The sequence below is a fragment of the Ambystoma mexicanum genome, chromosome 8 (genome assembly GCF_040938575.1).
Source record: "Ambystoma mexicanum isolate Mex_15411 chromosome 8, UKY_AmexF1_1, whole genome shotgun sequence".
Taxonomy (NCBI): Eukaryota; Metazoa; Chordata; class Amphibia; order Caudata; family Ambystomatidae; genus Ambystoma; species Ambystoma mexicanum.
Window position 1 is genome coordinate 504,568,553 of NC_090929.1, and position 23,913 is coordinate 504,592,465.

The window sequence follows — 23,913 nt, forward strand, 5'->3', positions numbered from 1 at the left end:
AGCCTTTAAAACGGTGTAACCCACGTTTGGAGGACAAGAACTTCTTGAATGAGCTGCTGTTCTAATGTGATCCCAGTCATTTTGATTGATAATAAAGACAGTAAACTTTGCCCTATTGTTGAGTCTTCTGTTCTTGTTGCAGGGATTTTCTTGGGGCCCAAGTACCCTCTTTCTGATAATCGGGGTAGCTGCTAAGAGCGCCCCTGTCGCTCCTTTACAAGATCACAGGAATAGAAGTACTGATGAGCATGGGACACAAGGATAGTGTTAGGTGGTTTGGGCACATGGATACACATTAGAAGGAGATTATGAACAGGCAGTGTGAGAAGCGTGAACCACAGGGTGAGACAGAACAAAAAGCATGGGGCACAAAGACAGTGTTGGGTACTCTGGGCATGTGGATAGACAATAGCAGGAACTTATGGACAGGTCGTTGTAAAGAAGGCATGGTATCAAAAATAAGAAAGACAAGTGACCACAGTTCAAGGGTGTTTATTGAACTTTCGCAAGGGTGTGATAAACGCCTATCTGAACCGAAATCTACAGATGGAAGCAAGCTACGACCATCAAATAATAATAATGCAGTCCTAATGGAGTCTTGTCAAAATAAAAAGGCCTATACTAAAAAAAAACTATTGCCAATCCTTACCACTAATTTACAAATAATGCTGGGTAATGTTCATGAAAAAGAAAGAAGTGTTCACAAAATGATATGTCAGGATGTTTAGGCCGTCAGTCTTCCTTCCCCACGTTTTCAGCATGCAGCAAGGCAGATCACTTGAGCAAAGCTCACACTCTGGCTTCTGCGTCACGAGGATACAGTTCCATTTTCACAGTGCAAGCCTCTTTACTTCTTGCAAGTCTCTTGACACAGAGGGCCTGCTCTACAAAACAACATGCAAATGTTCTTTTCCTTTCATTAGTATTTAATTCAGTTGTTTTCCCTGATCCCCCTCAGTCGGGCTCAGATCCCTTTCAAAACAAAAGTTCAACGTTGGATCCCCTTCTTCTGAGCTCAGATCCCCTTCAAAACAATGTTCAGAGAATTATTTCTCGGGTGACTCACGGTTCATTCCGGACCTCCTCAGCCAGGCTCAGATCCCTTTTCTTTCACTCAATTAATCTCCCTCTGCCGGGCACGGACCAATTGTGATGTACCTTAAACTATTGAAGACTTTCAAATGTGCACAGGGTTTAGCTTGACCCGTTGCATGACCACTTCGATCTCAATATTTCTTTTTCTCACACTCAGTATTAGTTGGATATCTAACAAAGACTTTCGAATGAGCACCCACGTGGCACCAGAACACTCTACGGTATCTTATCTCCCAAAATTCAATTATAAAGTTCAACCACTTCTTTGATTTCCAATTATTGGCATAACTCGTTACAAAAGCTTCACACACTGTTCTCTTTATACAATGTTGCCGCTTGCAACCTTGGTTCAAAACACAAGCTGGTTTGGTATCAGTCTCTCTGACTCACCGGCTGTGCTGTCTTTACTGATGCCTCTTTGTTGTAGGAGCCAAGGACAGTACCATGGCAGCAATCACTCCTCCCCGCCTTGGTTATCGATGCAGGAGAGGCCTGGGTACCTCCGACACACTGTGCAGGTTTGGTCAGCTTTAGCTCCTGGTCTTAGGTTTGTTACTTTCCAAGGCTCATGAAAGTAACAGTCTTTAAAGGTCCAGGGTACTTCCCTCCTTGCGACCCTCTCTGGTCTCGCCATCTTTCTCCTTGTATTAAACTGCCATCTTGCAACTGCTGTTTTCTCGTGTGCTTTGCCTCGCTCAGAGTGTGCTTTTGTGCAATGCATTTTATCTGTTTTGGGAAGTGGGATTGAAGTCAGGTGTGTGTAATGATCAGTGATTGCCTCACCCTGCATGATCATTGTAGTGGGACATGTCAGGTATATGGCTCTGGTGTTAGTCTGTTGTCGTTCACGGTGAACTGTTGGTGCAAAAGTGTTTGTGTCAGGAAAGTGGTGGGGTTGATTTCCTAGGTATCCTACCCAGCAAGATGGGGAAAAGGTGTTACAAAGAAGGGGATACCGCATCTCACCCGCTGGTGTCCCACTTCCACTCCCAGAAGACCCCTCATCCAGGTGATCCTCCCGCACTGGTCCACCTCCAGGAACTCGGTCCAAAAGCGATGGCTGTGTCCTGGACACCTGGATGACAGATCCCTGGGGACCAGCGGGTGAGAGACCCTCCGGTTTCCCACACTGTGTGAGAAGCATGGACCACAGGGATAGACAGAGTGACTAGATAGGGCACAAGGACACTGTTAGGTACTTTGGGCACGTGGATGTACATTAGAAGGAGGTACAGGCAGTGTGGGAAGCATGAACAACAGGGTGAGACAGTGTAAAGAGCATGGGGCACAAGGACAGTGTTAGGTGCTTTGGGCATGTGGATACACCATAGAAGGAGGTTATGAACAGGCCGTGTGAGAAGTGTGGACAACAGGGATAGACAAACTGAAGAGCATGGGGCACAAGGATAGTGCTGGGTGCTTTTGGCAAGTGGATATACATTAGAAGAGGTAGAGGCAATGTGAGAAGCATGGAACACAGGGTGAGACAGTGCAAAGAGCATGGGGCACAAGGACAGAGTTAGGTGCTTTGGGCACGTGGATACACATTACAAGGAGGTTATGGACAGGCCGTGTGAGAAGCGTGGACCACAGGGATAGACAAAGTGAAGAGCATGGGGCACAAGGACAGCGTTGGATGCTTTGGGCACGTGAATAGACACTAGAAGAAGGTTATGGACAGGCAGTCTGAGAAGCGTGGACTACAGGGATAGACAGAGGGATGAGCATGGGGCACAAGGACAGTGTTACATGCTTTGGGCACATGGATACACATTAGAAGGAGGTTATGGACAGGCTGTGTGAGAAGTGTGGACCACAGGAATAGATTCAGTGATGTGCATTGGGCATAAGGACAGTGTTGGGTGCTTTGGGAAAGTGGATACTGTGAGAAACCAGACGGTATTCTCCCACCCACTCCCTCAGGATCTACTATTCAAGTGGCCAGGGAAGGGCCATCGCTTTTGGACTCCGACCCTGGGGGGTGGACAATCGAGGGAGGATCACCTGAGTGGAGGGTCAAGGGGGATTAATAGGAGAATGCCTGAGGGCAAGACATTTTATTTTCCCAATCCTAAATACACATTACCCTGCTCTCCCCTCAGCCTGTGTGGGGTGTTTACACTCTCACCTCATCTCCCACTCCCCATTTCCAGGAAATATTGAGACGAGAAGGAGACCCCTAAGATCAATGAGGATTACCCATAGGAATAACATAGGGAAAGTAAGGGCAACCGACTTCAGAGAAAACCACTGTGCCACTTAGTCAGGCAGAGTCAGGCATGGGTAGGTAACCATTCACACCTGACTCCACTTGACTGTGTGTTTAGCTATAAAAGTTGTGGTCATTCACAGAAACTTAAGCGAGCTGGGGATGCAGTCCGGTCCAGTGAAGCCCAGAAGTGGAGAGAAGCAGGAGCTGCAAGCAGGAGGAAGACGGTGGATAGAGACACTGGCCCGGTGTGTCTGGGCTGCACTGTGGCGAGGGAGCTGTGCCTCCAGGGAATAGGAGAACCGCTTCCTGCATTCTGAAGGCGCGGACCAGCAAAGTTCTTGTTACCTTGGGGCCAGTGCCGAGCCCAAGGGTGCCTGAGTGGCAGGTGGTGAGACCCTGACCTCCATCCCGCATTGCCTGAAGGAGCCGCCTCTTTACCTAACGCTACCCAGCAAGTTTCATGAAAGAATGCAATAGAAACTCAGGAGAGTGCATTTAAATGAGAGCGGAAAAGGAGAAACACACGAACATGAAAAGCGGCATAGAATCGGAAAGAAAGAAAAGTGTGAACGTTAAAAGTGAAAGAAAAGTGAAAATGCTGAAAGTGCAGCAAGGAGACAGAAAGCGAAAGAAAAGCAATGAGAAAAGCAGATTCGGTGAAAGGCAAATAAAAGCCTACTCGAGTGGAAGATGAGAGAAAGTGGAAAAGAAACAGTCAATGGTCCGTAAGAAGAGAGGGGCACGAGAAAGGTAAAGAAGAGTGCCTGGGATATGCAAGGGAAGGTGCAAGTGTGCACAGAACCAAAAGAGGGTGCAAGGGTGCACAGAAAGGACAGCAAATTAGTAAAAAGGTGCAAGGGTGCACAGAAGGAAAAACAGATTGGCAAAGTGCTAGGGGCACGTTAAAGAGAGTGCATGTGTGCACATAAAGGAAAGCACAAGAAAGGCAATGCAAAGAGCACCTAAAGGAAATAAAGAGGTAACAGAAGAACGTGAGAGCAAAGAGAGGGGCAAGAGGGTCAGAGTGGTCAAGCCTAGGAAAAGCAAAAAGCCTGGAATTTCTTTGAACCTAGGATTCTACCCCATGAAAGAACGGTTTATGAATCCAAGACAGAACTGCAACAAATCATATGTTGTCTTTGGTAGCTGGAAGAGGCCTAGAGCTTGGAGAAGGAAGGAGACCCTGAGAGACCTATTTTAAGAAATCAAAGTAACTGAGTTTGTGTTTCAAAGTTGAAAGGGGCCTGAGCTTGGGGAAGGGAACCCTAAGAGGCCTAACCAAGTAAGAGACTTGTTAAGTTTTGTTGAACTGGTAAAGAGAATTGAAGCGTGGAGAAGGGAACCCCGGAAAGCTTGCACAAGGAACTCTGTTGTTATTTTGAATGGTGTCTTAAAACCTGAAGAAGTTAAAGTTTGGGGGAGAGACTGATACCAAACCAGCTTGTGTTTTGAACCAAGTTTGCAAGTGGCAAAACAACAGTGTGTGAGGCATTTGTAACAGGTGTTACATATAACTGGAACAAAAAGAAGTGGTTGAACTTTGGGAGGCCAAGAAAAGATACCGTAGTCGGAGTGATCCGGCGCCACATCGGTGCTCATTTGAAGGTAGTTGGAGTAACTACAAGGAATCTGTCGAGAAGGCCTTACAAATAGCTCTGTGGATTGAATTTATTGGCTTTGACCCAACAGCACCTGGTGAAAGACCACCTGAAACCAATCCGGGTTTCCATTTTTGTTGAACCACTATTTTTTCTTATTTTTGAAAATACTTACTATCACATTTTTGTATAGCGTGAGGGAAAGCATAGGTTTAGACACTGGCAGACTTTGACTTTGGCCTCTTAGACAATGACAGCCATTAGGAATATCAGTTATGGGCATTATCCCTTTTGAGTTAGGGCCAGTCAGGGATTAGACCAACCCAGGAATGTTAGTAAATAAAGGTTTTCAAACGAACCCAATTGAGTCTGTGTCTCTCTTGATAACATGCCTGCCTCACAAAACACATTAGAAGGAGGTTATGGACAGGCAGTGTGATAAGCATGGACCACAGGGATAGACAAAGTAATGAGCATAGGGCAGTGTTGGGTGCTTTGGGCACGTGGATACCATGAAGGCATCATGAAGGACACAGACTACAGATTCCAAAACAATTCGTGTTATTTTTTTTTTTATTTTTATTTTTTTTATTATTAAGTTTATTGAATTTTATAGAAAACATACAAGCAACAAACTTATCAGCATTGTAATCGTAGAACTCATTGCATAGAATCCACACCCCATATCCATCCCCAACCTTCACAGAATCTAAAAAGCAAAACAGGCCAACTTATTATCACATGTCATCCAAAAACCCACCCCACATATCATCAAACAATTTCAACTTTTTGTTCCTGCGAAGGATAACCTTCTCAATTCTGGCCACTTGCCTCAAGTCCTCCACCCATTCTGAACAGGTCGGTCTCTCATCACATTTCCATTTTCTCAAAACAGTTTTTTTCGCAGAATTTGTAGCCCTAAAAAAACCAGCATTTCTGTGGATAAGTGAGATCTTCCACTTTATCATCCTCACCCAAGATGATAGTGTTATAATCAAAATCCTCTTGCAGTAATAGAACCTCATTAATCTTTTCAGTGACACTCTTCCAAAATGTCCTCAGTTCATAACAGTCCCAGATCAAGTGTTCAAAGGAGCCGACATCATGCTTACACCTCCAACAGGACTCTGAGTCAATCATCCCTCTCGCATAAAGTCTCTGGGGAGTCCAAAACACTCTATTAAGAATTTTGATTTGGCGGCATTGTTCTCCCAGATTAATGGATGTCGGAGTTACGTTTTTACAAAGAAACCTCCACCTCTCCACAGTCATATCAGAGCCAAGGACCTCAGACCACTTAGTTAACAACCCCTCTGCTGGCGTGTACTGTTGGCTCAGATTTCTATATACTTTGGACGCCATACCACCTAATGTCTTATATTCAGGTAGCCTTAACTGCCAACCACCGCCATCAACAGTTCTCTGGTTCCGCAGCAAACCTCTCAATTTTCTGTATTCACCCACTGTACAGTCTCTGAGATCTTTAATTTGTGAAAGTCTTCTATAGCTGATCCATTTGCCGTCTTCCATCAGATCACTCAACCATAGTACACCACTCAGGAGCCAGTTCAACCACAATAGCGGCCTCCCATTCAGCAAAATACCTGGATTCAACCAGATAGGGATGTAATCATTATCACATACCTTACGCTTACTTTTCTTCCATAGTTCCCTCCAATAAGTTCTTAGGAATCTTGTCGGCGGAAATGAGCGATACCCAGATCCATCCACCGTGGACAGTATGGCCCTAGGCGGCAACGGAGAAGAACTACTTGATTCCGCCAGCGTCCAAACATCCTCCGAATCTTCAATAAATGGAACCAGATGCCTGGCTCCAAAGGCCAAATGATAATTCTCAAAGTCAGGAACCCCCAAACCTCCACAGTCTTGGGGCAGCTGCAATTTCCACAAGCTGAGGCGTGGCTGTTTGTTCTCCCAGAGAAAAGACTGGATTAAACTCTCAATTTTCCGCCAATGGCCCTTCTTTACGTCCAGGGGAAGCACACTGAGCACATAGTTGATTCGCGGTGTTGATGTCATTTTGATGGCATTCACTCTCCCCCAGAGACTCAATTTAAGTGCATTCCATCTCTTCAGGTCCACCTCCAAAGATTTAATCACATGTGTAATATTGACATCCAATATTTTCGAGACATCATTCGTTAGCCAAATCCCAAGGTATCTCATCTTATTCGGACACCACTTAAAGGGAAAACCCTGCATCTTCAAAACAGTGCAAGTGGTTGATGCCGGCAGCGCTTCCGACTTGGTCCAATTGATCTTGTATCCAGAAACCTTGTTGAACACATCGATCAACTCCATCAGCACAGGAATGGAGCTCTCCACATTCTGAACCACCACCAGCATGTCATCCGCATACAACCGAACTTTCTGGGAGGCTGCACCAAAGCGTACGCCCTCAATTCTATCCTCTTCTCTTATCCTCACAGCCAGCAATTCCATGGCGATCACAAACAGAATTGGCGACAGTGGACAGCCTTGCCTCGTCCCTCTCCCAAGTTCAAAAATGCCCGAGTCAATGCCATTAGTCCGAACACAAGCAGTCGGCCGGGAATACAGCAGTCTTATCCATCCGATCATGGTATCCCCAAAACCAAAGCCTTTCAATGTACTTAAAAGATATGTCCATTCAATACGGTCGAAAGCTTTCTCAGCATCCAAGGACAACGTCACCACATCATTATGGTGTTCTTTGCTTTCATACAGTGTCAGCAACAATCTTCTCACATTTTCTGAAACATGTCTGGCTCTTACAAATCCAGATTGGCCTACAACTATGATATCCATCAGCGCATTCTCAATCCTCAAAGCTAACGCCTTGGCGAAAATCTTGTTGTCCGTGTTCAATAAACTGATCGGCCTATAGCTGCCAGTTTTCACTGGTGATCGTCCCTCCTTCAGAAAAACGGAGATTGAAGCATGTCTTGTTGAACTTGGAAGGCACCCATTCCTCAAAGAGGCGCGCAGCATCTCTAGCATCAAAGCAAACACCTCTTCTGGGAAAATTTTGAAAAGTTCAGCTGGTAGCCCATCCGGGCCTGGACACTTCCCAGAATTCAGCGCATAAGCAGCCAACCTGAGATCCTCCACGTTCAAATCTCTTTCCATACACTCCAAGGATTCCAAACTCACTTTCTTCAGATGGCAGTCATCAATGAATTGACCAATTGTACGCTCAGATAAGTTGATCTCTGAAGAGTACAGGGTTTTATAATACGACAGAAATGCTGCATTAATCTCCACAGGATCAAAAGTCACCAACCCATCCTGTCTTTCCACTGCATTGACAGATCTGCCACTGTCCATAACCCTCAACCGATGTGCCAGAAGTCGATCACATTTTTCTCCTTTTTCATAGTAGTTGCTTTTGGTTCTAAAAAGCAACCACTCAGCCTTCGAAGAATACAAATCTTCCAATCGTCTCCTTTTCTGCTTCAATATTTTAATAGTCTCATCTGAAAAGTTTTGCATATTATTTCTCTCAAGATCCTGAATGTCCACAATAAGCTTTTTTACTTCTGCATCTCTCATTTTTTTCTTTTTGCTGGACAAACCAATCAACAATCCTCGCATATATGATTTGAAGGCTTCCCACACAAACTCCACCCTGACTTCACCAGTCCAATTCACAGATATAAAGAATCTTGCTTCTTGAACAATTTTGTCCACAATTTCATCGTCGTCCAAGAGGGAGACATTCATCCGCCAGGTGTTAGACCTAGGAACCGGGAAGGTCAATCGCAAGTCTATGGAGATTGGAGCATGGTCCGAAACAAGTAGTGATCCGATGTTACCCCTTTGGAATGATTGTGTACAAAGGCTAGAGGTCATAAAGAGGTCAATTCTCGAATAAGCATTATGCCTTGCAGAGAAGAAAGTATATTGTCTCGTAGAAGGGTTTTGCAATCTCCAAACATCTGTGAGGTTCCATTCATCAATTAGTCTCTTTAATGCTGTTCTTTTCAGGGCGTTGGCATTGTCCACACCCCCACACTTTTATCAAGTCCAGGTTCTAAAACCACATTGAAGTCCCCTCCCAAAATCACATTAATCGCATTTACATTATGCAACATTTGCGTTAAAGCTACAAAAAAACTACCATCACCCCCATTCGGAGCATATATATTGCAGAAACAATACTGAGCATCCTGAATATGTGCAGTGACACATACTATCCTTCCATCCCCATCCTTCACACACTTCACCCCAGTGATCTGGAGATTCTTCCTAAAAAGAATACACACACCCCTAGAACCAGTAGTGAACGATGAACCATAAACATCACCAACCCACTCCTTTTTCCACTTATCTATATCCGCATCTTACAAATGAGTCTCCTGAAGCATCGCGACATCCACCCCCATCTCCCCTAGTTTACTCAAAATCACCTTCCTCTTGACAGCACAATGTGCACCATTCACATTCCAAGATACCACTCTGAAATTCCTCTGATAAGTGTAAGACATTGCTAGATCCCGTTTCCCAATCCTTGCAATGAATTCACAAGACACAATACTACCTAAACCTATAGTCAAGTAAAGAAATAAAATAAAAAATAAAAAAAAACACACTCCTGGGCTTGAACCACCCAACCATCCAGAACATCCCTTCCAGCTACACGCTGAAAGGGACTACCCCCCTCCCTCCCTTAGGTCAGCCTATAGAAAGCCCATAAAGGGTGTCACAGACCACATTTGGTCAAATTCAAATGAAGTTGAAAATACAATTTGGTCTAAAGGAATTCCCACAACTCTCCAGCAAATGTAAGCACAAATAAGAGCATTCCTGAATAGATGCAAAATCCCCTACTCAAAAACGCTAAATACCACACCATGTGTAAATCACATGCCTAGACAAAACCTGAATTCTCTTATTATAACCATCAACGAATCACACTAATCCACCTACCGTCACAACCATCAGTGTAAACATCACAAATCCCAACTACTGCGGGCATGCTGAGCAATTGAGCGTGAATCATCACTAGAAAGTGTGAGCAAGTGTACAGAGAGTTGCAAAATACCTGTGTCCCTGCACCCTACCAAATGAGATTAGAAGCCAGATACAGCATTAAACGTTTCCATGGCATTCACACACCAATCCATGACTATCCCGGTGGCCTTACCACTCACCTTGCCAAGCATAAAAATCAGAATCTCCGGTATTTCCTGGACACTACATTCCCCCATGTGACTTCCATGGCACAAAACTGCAACCCCCACCGTGTTAATCCAAATGTACTGTATAACTGGGCACTCCAGATATAACGTGTTGGTACATCACTCATTGCGCTTTGAGAATGGAATCAAACCCTCTCCAACGTAAGCATTACTGCAAAAAAAAAACCTAATAGAAAATTCTGTCTGTGATTTGGTAAGTAGACAGAGGTGCACAGTCATATCTTAACCATAGGCCTCGTCAGTGTTCACATTAGATGACAGCACTATTACATTCTCACAGCTGATTTCGTTACTGCACGAAAGGAAACGTACCCATGCAAAGTAAAAGGTGTAGACTACAGTGGAACCCCAGGTACCCAATAGTGACAACTCTCACCTTCTTTATGCAGTGATGGTAATGGCATACAGTTGGCTTCGTTATTACAGTACAAGTACATGTCAAATATACCCCACTCAGCATGTCAGGGGTGTGCAACCAGGACAAGAACAACTGTTACATATGCAGGGGATTAGCATTGGGCAGCATACTCGCAAACGTGGCATTCCTTCATCTAATTCTGGCTATGGAAACACATTACAATGTGATCAACGTACCACAGCAGTCCGGGATAAAGCCGTGCAAAGAGCATTCCCCTCCCCTCAGCCACAACACATGCACCCCAGCCTCTACACCCACTGTGCCCCCCAAACACCTGAGCATGCAGCAAGGCACATTGCCCGGAACACGCGTGCTGCGGCCCCAAAGGAGAACGCGCCACTACGCCTTACCTCAAATGTGCGTCAACAGTGGCCGGTCACACGCATCCACCAATCCAACACACCACTGCCGGCAAGACTCCGAAGGGTGTCGCACGGCCGACATTTCCGGACAGCACGACACCTCCCGCACTCCGTCCAAACAAAAACAAGCACCATCACCTATAAAAAAATCTATAGAGAGCGTACTGCCGTAGAGTAAAGCACCCATTATCCGAGCCCACATCAAGCCTACGCTCGAGCGAAAAACCGTTACAGCATATTTGAAACATTAATAACGCTCTGATACCTAAACAAACCAATTCCCATCTAACAAATTCAGGAAAAAATGAATCAATAAAGAAAAGTAACCTTACATCTTCACAGCTTCATACATCATGCATCACATCAATCTGCAATACTATTATCCAAGTTTAAGCCCCCAGCCCTCAGCCACTTTTCAGCTTCAACTGGATCCTCTGTGGTTTTGACACCTGATCCAAAAAATATCTTCAGTGTCGCTGGTTTCACCAGCAGAGTTTTAATCCCCTTTTCTTGTGCCAAAGCTTTTGCACTTTTGAACGCCTTCCTCATTTCCACTATTTCCTTAGGGAAATCTGGATAGATCGCCAATTGATCTCCATTTAGCAGAAGTTTTCCTTTTTCTCTCGCAGCCTTTAAAATCCTTTCCTTTGCACTCACTCTGGACATCACCATGATGATCTGTCTTGGTTTTCCGGCCTGGACCAGCTTACCAGCTCTAAAGGAGTAATCCATGTCCATTTCTTTTAGGATGTTGTTACCCAAAGTTGCCTCCAGTACTCCTCTGACTCTGTGATCGAGGTTTTTGTCCAAAGCAGGGTCTTCACTCACACCCAGCAAGCGCAAGTTCAAGTTCCTTTGATCAGCCTCCAACATCAGGTTCCTCCTCTTCAAATCAGAAACTTCATATCTCAACTCCTTGTAGGCCCTATAACTCCCTGCAACCTCCGTGGCCAAGGTTGTATTTTCTGCTTCCACTTTGGTGACTCTATTCTCCAGGTGACCGACTTGAGAGGACAATTCACTGAGGGTAAACTTAATTTCCTTCACATCCTGGGCAATCTGGAGAAGCAGTGCATACATGTCACCATTCTCTGAACTCTCACCCATCTGCTCCCCTTGTTTAGCTTTTTTGGAGTTGGGGTTCTCAGGGATCTCAATCTTCTTCTTTGATATCAGCGCAGGATTCATTTTTCTCAATTTCCAATATTATTATTATCCATAGGCTGGGAAGGAGCAGGAGCAGTTGGTTTAAGCTGCTGCCTTGTTCACCAACATTCCAGAATCACAATTCATGTTATTAACTTAAATGTCAGGATGGAAAAAGGCCTAACTTGCCCTTTGCTAAGTTGGAATTTCCCTACCTAAATAAAACTAAGGAAAGTCTGACTCAAAGAGTTCAACTTTGGAATCTGTGTCCAAAACATATGCTTACCCTCACAACTAATCTATACAATGTGTAGGGATGTCAGCAACCAAAAGAAACCGTGTCCAACATAAAATTCTGAGCTTCTTCCAGTTCGCATCCATTCGCTCCCTTCCCCAATTATAAGACAGTTCCACAAAATTCCCTTTCATGGATTGAGGATGTAAGAGTCTTATTCGGGTCTCTGGGTTTCCTTCCCCTAAGTCAGGACTCTTTTCCCCAAGTTCCAAGTCACACAATTCAAACAACCTTGAAATCAAATGGTCCTGTGGAAAACCTGAGGGTCTTTCCCTCCCTACTCCTGGGGGATCTTCCACACAGGTGGCCAGGGGAGGGTCATTGTTATTGGATTCTGACCTTGGGGGTGGACGAGCGAGGGAGGATCACCTGGGTGGAGAGTCCTTTGAGACTGACTAGGGATTGCCTGAAGGCAAGACATGGTGCCCTGCCTTTTTTCGATAACCCCCTACCAGACCTTCCCTCCTATAACATGACCGCAGACTGTCCCCTTTTCTCTTTGACAAAACCTCCCGCTCTGTTAAAACACGGCAAAATCCAACGGGGCACTTTTTCATTTCTATCAATATCACATTAACCAGGACCGGCACTAAATACAGAGTAAGCACACCTGAGGACTGTTAGCACACCACAGGTGTATAAAAGGAGTGAGCCAGAGAAACAGAATGAGTGAGCTGGAGTCCGAGGAGGTCCACGAGTCGGAGAATGAGAGCACAGGTGGACTGGGATGCCCAGAGAATCCGACACCTGCTGGGGAGAACGGAGAGCCGAGACACTGAGACCCTATGGTGTAAAAGGACTAATGAAAGCGAAGCGAGGGAGCCGTGTCTCCAAGGAGACAGAACGGGGTTAAGTGCAATGCTGCTCTCCAGAGTAAACTCAATGGAAGAGTGTTTGTTATCCTGGGCCAGAGAAGCCACCCAGGAGAGTTGGTCTTCAGTCGATGAGACTGCAACAGTGACATTAAAGAAATCACAACCGGTGAGTTCAAAGTCAAAGGGGAACCCGGTTGATGATAGCAGCAAAGCATGAGGGATAAAATGTTGTAAGCAGTAAGATAATTACAAGGAAGAGCTTTGGATAAAAAGCACACTGAAAAGGAAAGGTTTGTTTGTTCGTTGTTAAAGTTCAAAGATGGGAGAATAAAAGTAGTGAACGTTTGCGTGCACATTAACACGTGGTGAAAGGAGCTCTAGTGAACAGAGACATTGTGTAAAGTAGTGAAGTTTACGGAGAGAACGACTATGGAAGCAAGTGAAGGGGGGCTATGCTTGAGGGAAAAGGCACGCTGAGACCCTGTGAAAACTTGGTGAATAATTGTAAAAAGGTGCCGGGGCACGATATTGAGAAAAGCTGAAGTTGAACTGTAAAAGGTGCCAGGGGTACGCTGATGAAAGTGAGCCAAGAATTAACTTCAAAAAGGTGCCGGTCACAATGTGAAGAGAAAGGTGAAAGAAAGGCATAGGTATCAGACTGGTTGCACACAGGACCGAAAGTACTGTGTGTTCATAGAAAGTCTCTGATACGTTGAACTGCTGAATAAATGTGTGAGGAGAGCCAAGGTGTCAGAGTGGTCATGCCTGGGGCTGAGGAATACTAGTCGTTGTTGAAAGACTCTAGTACACCAATACATCAAGCTGTTGGGAACTGTGAAAGTCTTGTGAACTAATGATAAGTAGCAGACTTCCTGAGGAGAGGTGACACAAAGGAATTGTTACCTAAACAAACTTTGAACTTGTGCAACCAGAACTGTTTGAACTTTGTAAAAATAACTTTATGCAGAAACACAAAATATCATTGTCTCCATAGTTCAGATAATGTTATTTTCAAATATTTGTTCAGATAATTTGCAGCTTTCACCCAGGTTGCAAGGTCACTGTTAATCAGGCTTTAGTGTCTTTTGTTTGTATATTCTTTAAAGTAATATTAGATTTCTGCATACTGTGGCTTGTTTAGCACGTTAATATATAATGGTTTGCTTGTAATATTCATTTAACACTTTCCCCTTTTTGGGTTGCAAAGGTTTTAATTCAGTTTGGTAGCAAGGTTTACCGAAAACGTGTTTCTTGTTACACGTGACCACTCCGCTACCAAGTATTCCCATCTGTTTAATAATTGACAATGAAAGGATCGCAGACTTTTGAAAATGTGCTAACCCAAGCACGGACCACTCAGATACAAAGTATTTAGGAAATAAAGAGTTCACACACGCGTGCACCAGGTTTCACATTCAACTGAGACTCACCAGTTCTTTTAAGAGTTTGTGCTGCAGCACGGATCACACTGCCTTCTGCTTTTAGTTTCAAGGCTCCAGTTCCTGCCCCACAGACACTCCTGTGGTGGTGCTCCACCACAGGGGAACAAGCACTTCTAGCAGAAAGGAAAGAGGCAGCCTTCCACCAGAGCTCCCTTCACCTTCTTCAATCTGCTCCAGGGAGTCCCAACTCCCACGCCTTGCTGTAGGGCTCTCTGCTGCATTCACCGGCCTCCTGGTCCTTCTTCAGCCGTTCCCCTCTGTCGCTGGAAAGGGATCCATTATACATCTGTAGTCCCTTGACAGGCTACAGGTGTAGTTGATTACTCAGCCTTGCCTGACCACAATTAAAGGGACATGCCTGACCTTCACTGCTCTTCGAAGGCATCTTCCTCGTCCCACCCAGTACTAGAGTGGTAAAAGAGCATAGTCTTCATTGCTCTTAGTTGCCTGTTCTTCGTCCAAGCACTGTCAAGTTTCAATTGTGGAGAAATGAGGGAGCTAGCTTATAAAAGCCCATAAACGTTGGCGAAGGGTTGGGTTGGCTGTCAATACAGAAAGGGGGATACCATGTCTCGCCCAAGGCACCTCACTCCCAGTTCCCAAGTACCCTCCAGCCAGGTGATCCTCCCTCGCTTCTCTGCCGCCAGGGTCCGGATCCAATAGCGATAGCCCTTCTCTGGCCACCTGTGCAGTGAATCCAAGGGGTCTAGGAGTGAGACTACCCCTAGGTTTCGCACAATACACATTAGAAGGAGGTTATGGACAGGCCATGCGAGAAGCGTGGACCACAGGGAAAGACAGACTGACGAGCATGGGGCAGAAGGACCATGTTAGGTGCTTTGGCCACCTAGATACACATTAGAAGGCAGTTATGGGCAGGCAGTGTGACATGTTTTAGGGTATATGAACAGACAGTGCAAGATGCTGGGTGCAAATGAATGGTCCGAAGGGAGCGTATGGAGGGCAGGTCGATGGTCAATGTGAGGAAAGTGCCCTGCCATTAAAGAATTGAGGCTTTCGGCACTGTGAATTGGTCACCTCTCCTTGCAATTAAAGCCCAAGCGCCAAAAGGTGATGCATCTCAATCTCCACCATGTGAACCGTATGGCATGTTGCTTCTTGTGCTTAAAGTCTTAAACCATTGCATACTGTGTAATATGTTAAATACAACACTGGCAGCAATAATGACATTATACATAAGAATAACCTTGGGAACGTTCTCATTACCTTCATTGCCACATATCTCCAGGTTGGGCTGGGGCCTTCCTTGCATGTTTCCTTTGCCAACCGAAGGATGCTCCGACAGTCCTGGCTTCCCTTGAGAGGGGTCGAGATGAATTGCACTGCCATTTCCTTCCAAGTGTAGTCCCACGGATTCTTGAGACGGCTAAAATCAGAAATATATCAACTACCACACAATTCTAGCCTTCTCTGGGAACACTTTTTGGCCTGGTGCTGCATTAGAGAAGACTGCTTTTGATTTACTCTTTTAAATCACTGTTGATGTTGTGTACTAAGACATCCATTTTTGCTTCTCACGCTTCATGGTGACGCAATCATACTTCATATCATATTGTCATATGTGCCGAATAGAAATAAAACAAGCATTGGCAATGCCAACAGTTTTGGCTTTTTGTGTAGGCATGGGAAAGGCATTTGCCAATCACTGCCGTAATGGTACTAACTGGCCATTAATGGTAGCAACTGCAAAATGGTCCAGGTACCTGGAGGATAATAGCAGTGCCTGGCAAATGTCTATCTAATACCTATACACAATCCAAACCTGTTGGCTTTGTCAATGCTTGTTTTAACAGGGCTTCAGTGAAAGACACACATGCTGCTTTTAAATCAAGTGGCTGCAGGAAGACCTGGTTAGGACATTTGTAACATCCGTAATGCTTTTACAGCCCCAATTAAGCCATTAACTCTCAGAAGACAGCTTTGAAATATAACTGCCAGTGCAAAGCTGTATATTAGGGCTTGAAAAACCTTGTGCACAGAGTTCCCAGTAGGATGTGTTTTGGGCGGGCAGTGCCAGGAAATGGATGGGAAAGGCCACCTACACGCTGTATGCCCCCCTCATATTCCACCCCGCACCCCTAGCTGTACTCCAATGCCATTATTTGGGCTTTCTAGTGGTGCACCACCTAATAGCCAAAGCTAAAAAGAGAGGCAGGTGGTAGTGAAATCGGGAGCATTTAAAAAATGCCGTGACTCTAGAATTGGACGGTGGGGCTGGGGATGAGTGAATTACATGTCAGTCATTTCACACCATGCCACCACAACAATGCATTGAAAAGCCAGAGCTCGTATAGGGACATCTATGGATTTCACTACAGGCCAGTAGTAGAATGCGGGTTGGGAGCGTGGCTGAAGAGAGAACATTACACTACCTAGTGCAGTACCAAGATATCGAATATGTCATTAAACAGTGCCATACATCATTCATGTGTGTTGCTATAGGGCCTCATCACAGGAGGAAAACATGAGACAGGAAGGCGGCCGGTGGGCTAGAAATAAGCAATAATGCTGCATTGCCAGATAACTACTAGGCGGTAGCCAGGGCTCAAGTCGAGGAACCACACGGTGGACGGCGTCCACCCTATTTTTTTGAGAGGGAGGGCGCCGCCCCATCTCTGAAACGAGACACTTAACCAACGTAAGCAGCAAGGTCATATGAACATCTGTTCGTTTGGCAAACGCTTTTTGGTCGTCTGTGTTTTGTTTTTCTAGCAGCGCCTGAATGACATTTGCATATTTCACTCTGACGTCACACCCCAATTCTCGCCAGAGTCCAGCACTCTTTTTTAAGGACACGAGTCCTGGTGGTAACGAACCTCGAGGCAAAGGATCGGGCGTTATTGCTATTCGAACATTGCGCCAAATAGGGGCAGAATGATACGTTTAAAAATTGGAAACAAAGGGGAAGCGGGGATAGAGAGAGTAGGCCAGTCGTTATGGTCCTCTGCCAGTGCTTGTCTGCAATGGAGCCGCCAACATTACAATGTTGAAATGAAAGCACCAAGAAGCAGCGTGAAGGTAAATTGGCGAAATGCATGTCACGAAAAATGGCTCACGTTTAGAAAGTGTCAGTCTTAAGATGCTCATGATTATCCCAATAGTTCCCGGAAATGAGGTTGAACTTACCGTGGCTCTCTGGGAGGACTTGGTGCTTGCCAGCTGCGACAGCGCTCCGGCGTTTGTCAATGTCTGAAACTTGAATGCGGTTCCCAGAGCTCCGCGGTTCGTCAGGGTGATGGTCCGTGAAATTGTCTCCCCCACCACATAAGTGCCAAAGTCAATGAGCTCTTTATCAACTGCCAGCTGGAAAGCGAATGGAACATAATTAGGACAGCCCAGGATCGTTTGAGGGTGGGGCGTGGGGGTGATTAAGCTAAGCGCAGTCATCATTTAGAGCACAGCTTTGGATCTTTTCACAAGTTCTTCTGAGACATGATGTTATACCTTGCAGCACTCTGAAATCAACAAGCATCCAGAACCTTCAAAAGTCAAACAATGCCAAAAGTAAAAGTGGACTTCTCCTGTGGCGATCCGCAAAGGTGGATGTGACCCGTCTGAGGATGGCACTCCCAGACCACATCAGGGACACAACCAAACTTCTTACCTTCCATAAATAACAAAATCGTCTCTAGAAACGGACAACTCCATCTGGACACTTTCAGTCCCAGTATGAAACCCTCCCATTAGTCCACCTTACTCTTCAGTGGCCACAACCCAGCCCACCTAGATACCCTTTGACCAATACACTCCAAGCGTGAGGTAATGCATTCTCCCTTCCAAATAACTGCACATTGCAATGTCACAACTATCTCTACTTGCTCGATATACAGCATACTTTTATAAAACTAGCCCATATTGTGAACTCTAAAGTTGGCCAACTAGACCCCTAAGGGTGGCTTTGCACATTTGAATGGTCTTTTGACAGCACATACAGGCACATTTCTTTTGTGGCAGAAACTTTCGCTGTCAAGGTCCCTCTCCCCGTGGCACTCCTTCATGCCCCATATTTGCCTGATTGTTTATAGTGCGGAAAGCCCTAATTATGCACTTGTTCCCACCAGACTCTTAGATGAGAACATCGTGCTCAGACATAAGCCATCTCTGACATTAGCTCTCCCACCCCAAAAACACTGCCATACCCCATGTGGCCTGAAGCAGTCTTACAGCGCTCGTAATAAAAAAGGCTAGTGAAGGAGTGACACAGACCATGAAGAGCACTCAACACTTCAAAGACAAGAAGAAGAGTGACACAGATCATGGCCACTCAACATGTTACGGACAAATCGAGTGTGGCAGCTCGCTCTTTAAAGCAAAGGCGGACTCTTCTCCATCATGCTAAAGTAAGTTGCCTTCACTTTTAGTATGGCAAGCAAGATGGAAAGAGAGGAACATGTGTAACCCTGGGATCAATCTAAAAAGACAAATGAACTAAAGTTTGCACAATCCAATTTCATTCAAGTCTCAATAAAGTGCCACGCCACGCAGCATGGACAGACAGGTCAAGTGACCCAGCCAGTCAAAGTGAAACTATTCAGCCCTGGTCCTATACAAGGGTTAGCTCACAGGACATGAGTGTGGGTGATGAACAAGTTACTTACCGCTAGTAACATTCTTTCGACTGGATGTACCTCTCATGTATTCCTCATCTTTTGATATTTCTCTTTTCCAGCTTCAGCTGCTTCTGAAAAAAACATTTCAGCAGTGGGCGCTGTGTGTCAATCCCGTCAACTCGATGTCCCTCGAGGGTCTCCGTCTCAAGGTCGATGTCATCACCAGTATATATAGCATGCGAAGTGCCTGTTGGCTTCAGTTCTGTTTTGCCCCTGTTTTCCTTTGCAGAATTACCTGCTTAGCATCATACTGTATCAGACTCTAAAAGAGCGTAAAGTGTAATAACTGGAAATTCTACAGCGGGGTAGGTTGGGAAGGGTGATGAGGAATACGTGGGAGGGAACATCCAGTCGAAAGAATGTTACAGTTGGTAAGTAACTTGTTCTTCAAATGGATTGGGTCCTCCCACGTATTCCTCATCTTTTGAGAATCCCAAAGCAGTGTTGGTTTTGGAGGCAGGAGCAAGAATTTTCGGAATTAATAATAGTCATGGATCGAATGAAGGAATGCCTTCCCAAATCCTCCTTCCTGAGATGAAGATGAGTCTAGACAGTAATGCTTTACAAAAGGTATGGATGGTAGACGAAGTGGCTGCTGCCGCACAAATGTCCCTTACCGGCAGTGGTCGAAGTGTATCAAAAGAAGTAGTGGAACTATGTTCCCTGCTGGCCTGCCCCGGTCCCCACAGACCCTATTGTTGTGCCCCCTCGCATGCACAATACAAAGCCCCAAACAAATGCGCCTACTGTTTAGGGGAACGTTCAGGGCAGTGCACTTAAGTGCAAGTTTCAACTGCTTCCTACACTATTATTTTAAAACGAAACCATTCCGGAAAGGTTTCTTTTTAAAACACAAGTATAGGAACAGTAAAACTTAATTAAAAAAAGTAGATGAGCACTGCTCCCGACCGCACCCGCCCACTTATTGGCACCCCTCTTTGTAGGGCAGAAGATGTTGCCAAGTTCCTCGTAGAATGGACCCTCAGGCCTTCTTGAGGGTCTTTCCCAGCTAATCTATAGCATTCTCCAATGCTCAGAATAATCCATCTGGAAGGGGTTTGTTTCGTTACTGCTAGTCCTAATTTATGACAAGTGCATCCAATGAAGAGCTGATCATCTTGGCGAATCGTCCCCATTACCAAAATATAGAAACTCAGAGCTCTTCTTGGGTCAAGTCTATGTAGCCTCTTTCCAGGAGGAGGGAGTGGGTAAAAAGTTGGTAAAAATATTTTTGAGATACATAAAATTCAGAGACTATTTTAGGTAGAAACTAAGGTTTTACCTTAAAAGCAACCATGTTTACAGCATAGTGCCTGCAACTTGCTCACCCTATGGGCTGATTTTAGAGCTACTAGTAAAATGGTCTTAAATGTCAGACGTTTTTATGGACACGAAGAGGCTCAAAAGGAGCACACATTAGAAATTTTAGAACAAGATTCAAATCCCAAACCGATACTTCAAAAGGAGTTGGGGGAAACACGATGGTGAGCCCCTTGAAAAATTGTATGATTAAAGGAATTTTAAAGTATGACACTTCCTTGAGGAGCGCTTAAAAATGGAAAGTGCTGGTAAATAACCTTTAATGGTTCCAATCTGGAGCCCCAAATTTGCGAAATTTAGCAAGAAAGACAACACCATACATAGGTGTGTTACGTTGAAATGGGTCCACATTTTATCTCTGCACCAGTTGCATAACTTGTTCCAATAGCAACCGTACAAATATTTAGTTGCTAGCCTTGTGGGCGAAATCAAAATCTCCATTACGTCATCAAAACTTACATCTCAACCTCTCAGAAACCATGAGTGAAGGTTGAGTGTTTTGACCTCTGGATGGAGAACCTGACCCTCCTCTCGTGAGAGAAGGTCCTCTCTTTGTGGAAGATGCATTGGAGGGCAGATGGACATGCCCCGAAGGTCCGGGTACCACGTCCTCCTGGCACAATCCGGAGCAATTAGGATCATGGATTTCCCAAACTTTCTCAACCTCCTGATGACCTGAGGAATGACTGCGACTGGAGGAAATGCACACAGGAGAGGAAACTCCCAGTCCACTACCAACGCGTCCCCTAGAGCTCCTCTTGCGGGAAATTCCCTGGAGCAGTACAGTTCACACTTTCGGTTAGCAGTGGTCACAAACAGATCTACTTGAGGGGTTCCCCAAAGGGTGAAGATCTCTTGAAGGACTTCCCTAGCTAGTTCCCACTCGCGGGAGACTGCCCTCTGCCGACTCAGAATGTCCGCTGCTGTGCTCTCCTCTCTCGCTAGGCGAACTGCTGACAGGGAGATTCCCTCTTGAATTGCCCAGAATCAGCACTGCATCGCCTCTCTGCACAGTGGTAGTGACCCTACACCTCCTCTTTTGTTGAGGTAGGACATGGCCACTGTGTTGTCCATCAGTATCAGGAAGTTTGTCCCCCGTACAGAGAGAAGAAAGGCCTTCAGCGCTAGTCTGATTGCCCTCAGCTCCAAAATATAGATGGGTAGTTTGGACTACGATGGAGACCAATGTCCGAGTGTGGTGTCCGTAACCACTGTAACCTCCGGCCACGGCAGTAAAAAAGGTTCTCCCTTAAGAACCTTGTCTTCATAGGACCACCGCAGAAGGTCCTGCGCAAACCTACTTAGAACCTAAAGGTCTGTCATCTTGCCTGAGAATTGAGACCACTGAGTCCTGAGGGCCCATTGGCGGGATTTCATTCTCACATGTGCCTCTGGCACCAGGAAAATGCAGGATGCCATAAGGCCAAGCAACCTTGGAAAATCGAAGGCCGGGAGACGCTGGTCACTCTGGAATTTGGTGACCATCTACAGAATGTGTTGTGCCCTCACCTCGGGTGGCAAGGCTTTCACCAAGGATGCATCCAGGACTGCTCCGCTGAACTGGAGTATTTGTGATGTATCATGTGAGACTTCTTCAAATTGAGGGAGAAGCCCAATTTGTGGAACGAGTGGCAGGTGATGCTGAGATGTCATTAACTTGGTGAAAACCCTAGGGCGGAGGTCAGCCCAAATGGCAGAACTCTAAACTGATGAGAACCACAAACCGCAAAACCTCGGGTGCCTTCTGTGCTTGGGATGGATAGGCACATGAAAGTAAGCATCATGAAGGTCCAATTAAACCATCAAATCCTGAGACTGGAGGGCCAGAAGGATCTGAGAAAGGGTAACCATCTTGAACTAGTCCTTCCTGAGGAACTTGTTCAAGTATTGCAAGTCCAAGATGGGTCTCAATCCCCAGTCTTTCTTGGGGATTAGAAAGTATGGGGAATACCACCCTGTGTTCCATTGAGCTACAGGTACTGGTTCTATAGCACCTTTCTCTAGCAGGATCAAAATTTCCTGCACAAGGAACAGAGCTGAAGTTTAAGTGAGTGGTTCCACAGTGGATAATTGAGGTCTTTTTATGAATTGGAGACAGTAACCTTGGGCTACAGTTTCTAATGCCCCGCCATTCTTGCAGATGCTGAGATAGTCTGCCTCCCACTGAGGTCTTGCTGCCAAACAGTTGAGATCCGTCAAAAGGCATATTGAGAAGTCTCTACTGTACGTCCAGTACAAACCCAGACTTTTTCAACCACGCAAATGTACGTAGTACGCTACATATCGCCATGGTGATGCTGTCAGCAGTATCCAGTCCTGACCGTAGAGACTCACACATAGCCTCTTTTCTGTCACTTATGAAAGCCAGGAAGCGGTTTCTTTCTTCCCACTGTGGAATATGGTCAGCCACCATTGCTATATAATCCCACAGGATGAATGTGAATTTTGCTAAGGCGAAAGCAGCGTTGGCAGACTTCAATGCCAGGCTTCCTGCAGAAAAAATCGTTCTTGCCCAAGAGTCCATTCGCTTATCGTCTCTGTCAGGAAGGATAGTGGGATATGTGGCCTGTTTGGAAGAGGACGTCACTGCCTGAACCACCAGGCTTTCTGGCGTGGGGTGCTTTTGCCATATATTCAGGGTCGCTTCTGGATGGCCTATACGTCTTGGTACGATACTTGTTCACCGCTGTAATTGTCTCAGGTGGCTCCCAATTTGTCTTAACCCTTTTTTGAAGGGCAACATGAAAAGGAAGGTTTGGATTCTTTTGTGGATCCTGGTCCAGGATATCTGTTAAATCGTCCTGCTCAAATGGGGGAGCAGGCCTGCTCCAACTTAGAAAGTCAACCACCCTGGTCATGAGTTGCCTATAGGAGGCTTCTGCATAGTCTGAAGGGTCTGTTTTGCAAATTCCAATTCAGGTGATGTATCCACACCACTGGCTGTTTGGAGGCTCTCATATAAGTCCTTCATCTTGGACTCTTCTGACACCAGGGCCTCTGGCACGTTGGGGGTACCAAACTCCAGCCCAACAGGTGGAATGTCCCCATCAAAAGGCTCATGCTCTTCATAAATTGATGGTAAAGATTAGAAGAAATCTTTTCTTGGTGGATATTTGTAAGTTTTCACCATCTGCTTAGCTAAAGGCGTCAACAGCTTCAAGCCTGTGGTCGACGGCTGATTCAAGATCATTGACAATCTCGACACTGGAGACATCGACAAACTCGACACTGATGGTGTTGATGATGCATTTTTAGCAGACCACACCCTTGACGGCCTAGACCCTCAACTCTAAGGAACCTTCAATGATACTTTGTCGGGTCGAGGCCTAAATGGCTCTCGTTGGGTCAATGGCTTACATCCCGGGCTTGAGGGAGCAC

At 45.5% G+C, this 23,913-nt stretch overlaps 1 protein-coding gene across 3 annotated transcripts in view; it reads right to left on the reverse strand.

The window, feature by feature from the left end:
- The window catches only part of CFAP74 (cilia and flagella associated protein 74), a 2,332,202-nt gene that overhangs the window by 1,204,404 nt on the left and 1,103,885 nt on the right, over positions 1 to 23,913 (reverse strand). For all 3 annotated transcript variants that reach the window (XM_069610170.1, XM_069610172.1, XM_069610171.1), the window contains exons 18-19: positions 17,732 to 17,908; positions 15,812 to 15,971 (exon numbers count right to left, since the gene is read on the reverse strand). In XM_069610170.1, coding sequence (XP_069466271.1) covers positions 15,812 to 15,971; positions 17,732 to 17,908 — 337 coding nt within the window. The remainder of the gene's footprint in view (positions 1 to 15,811; positions 15,972 to 17,731; positions 17,909 to 23,913) is intronic.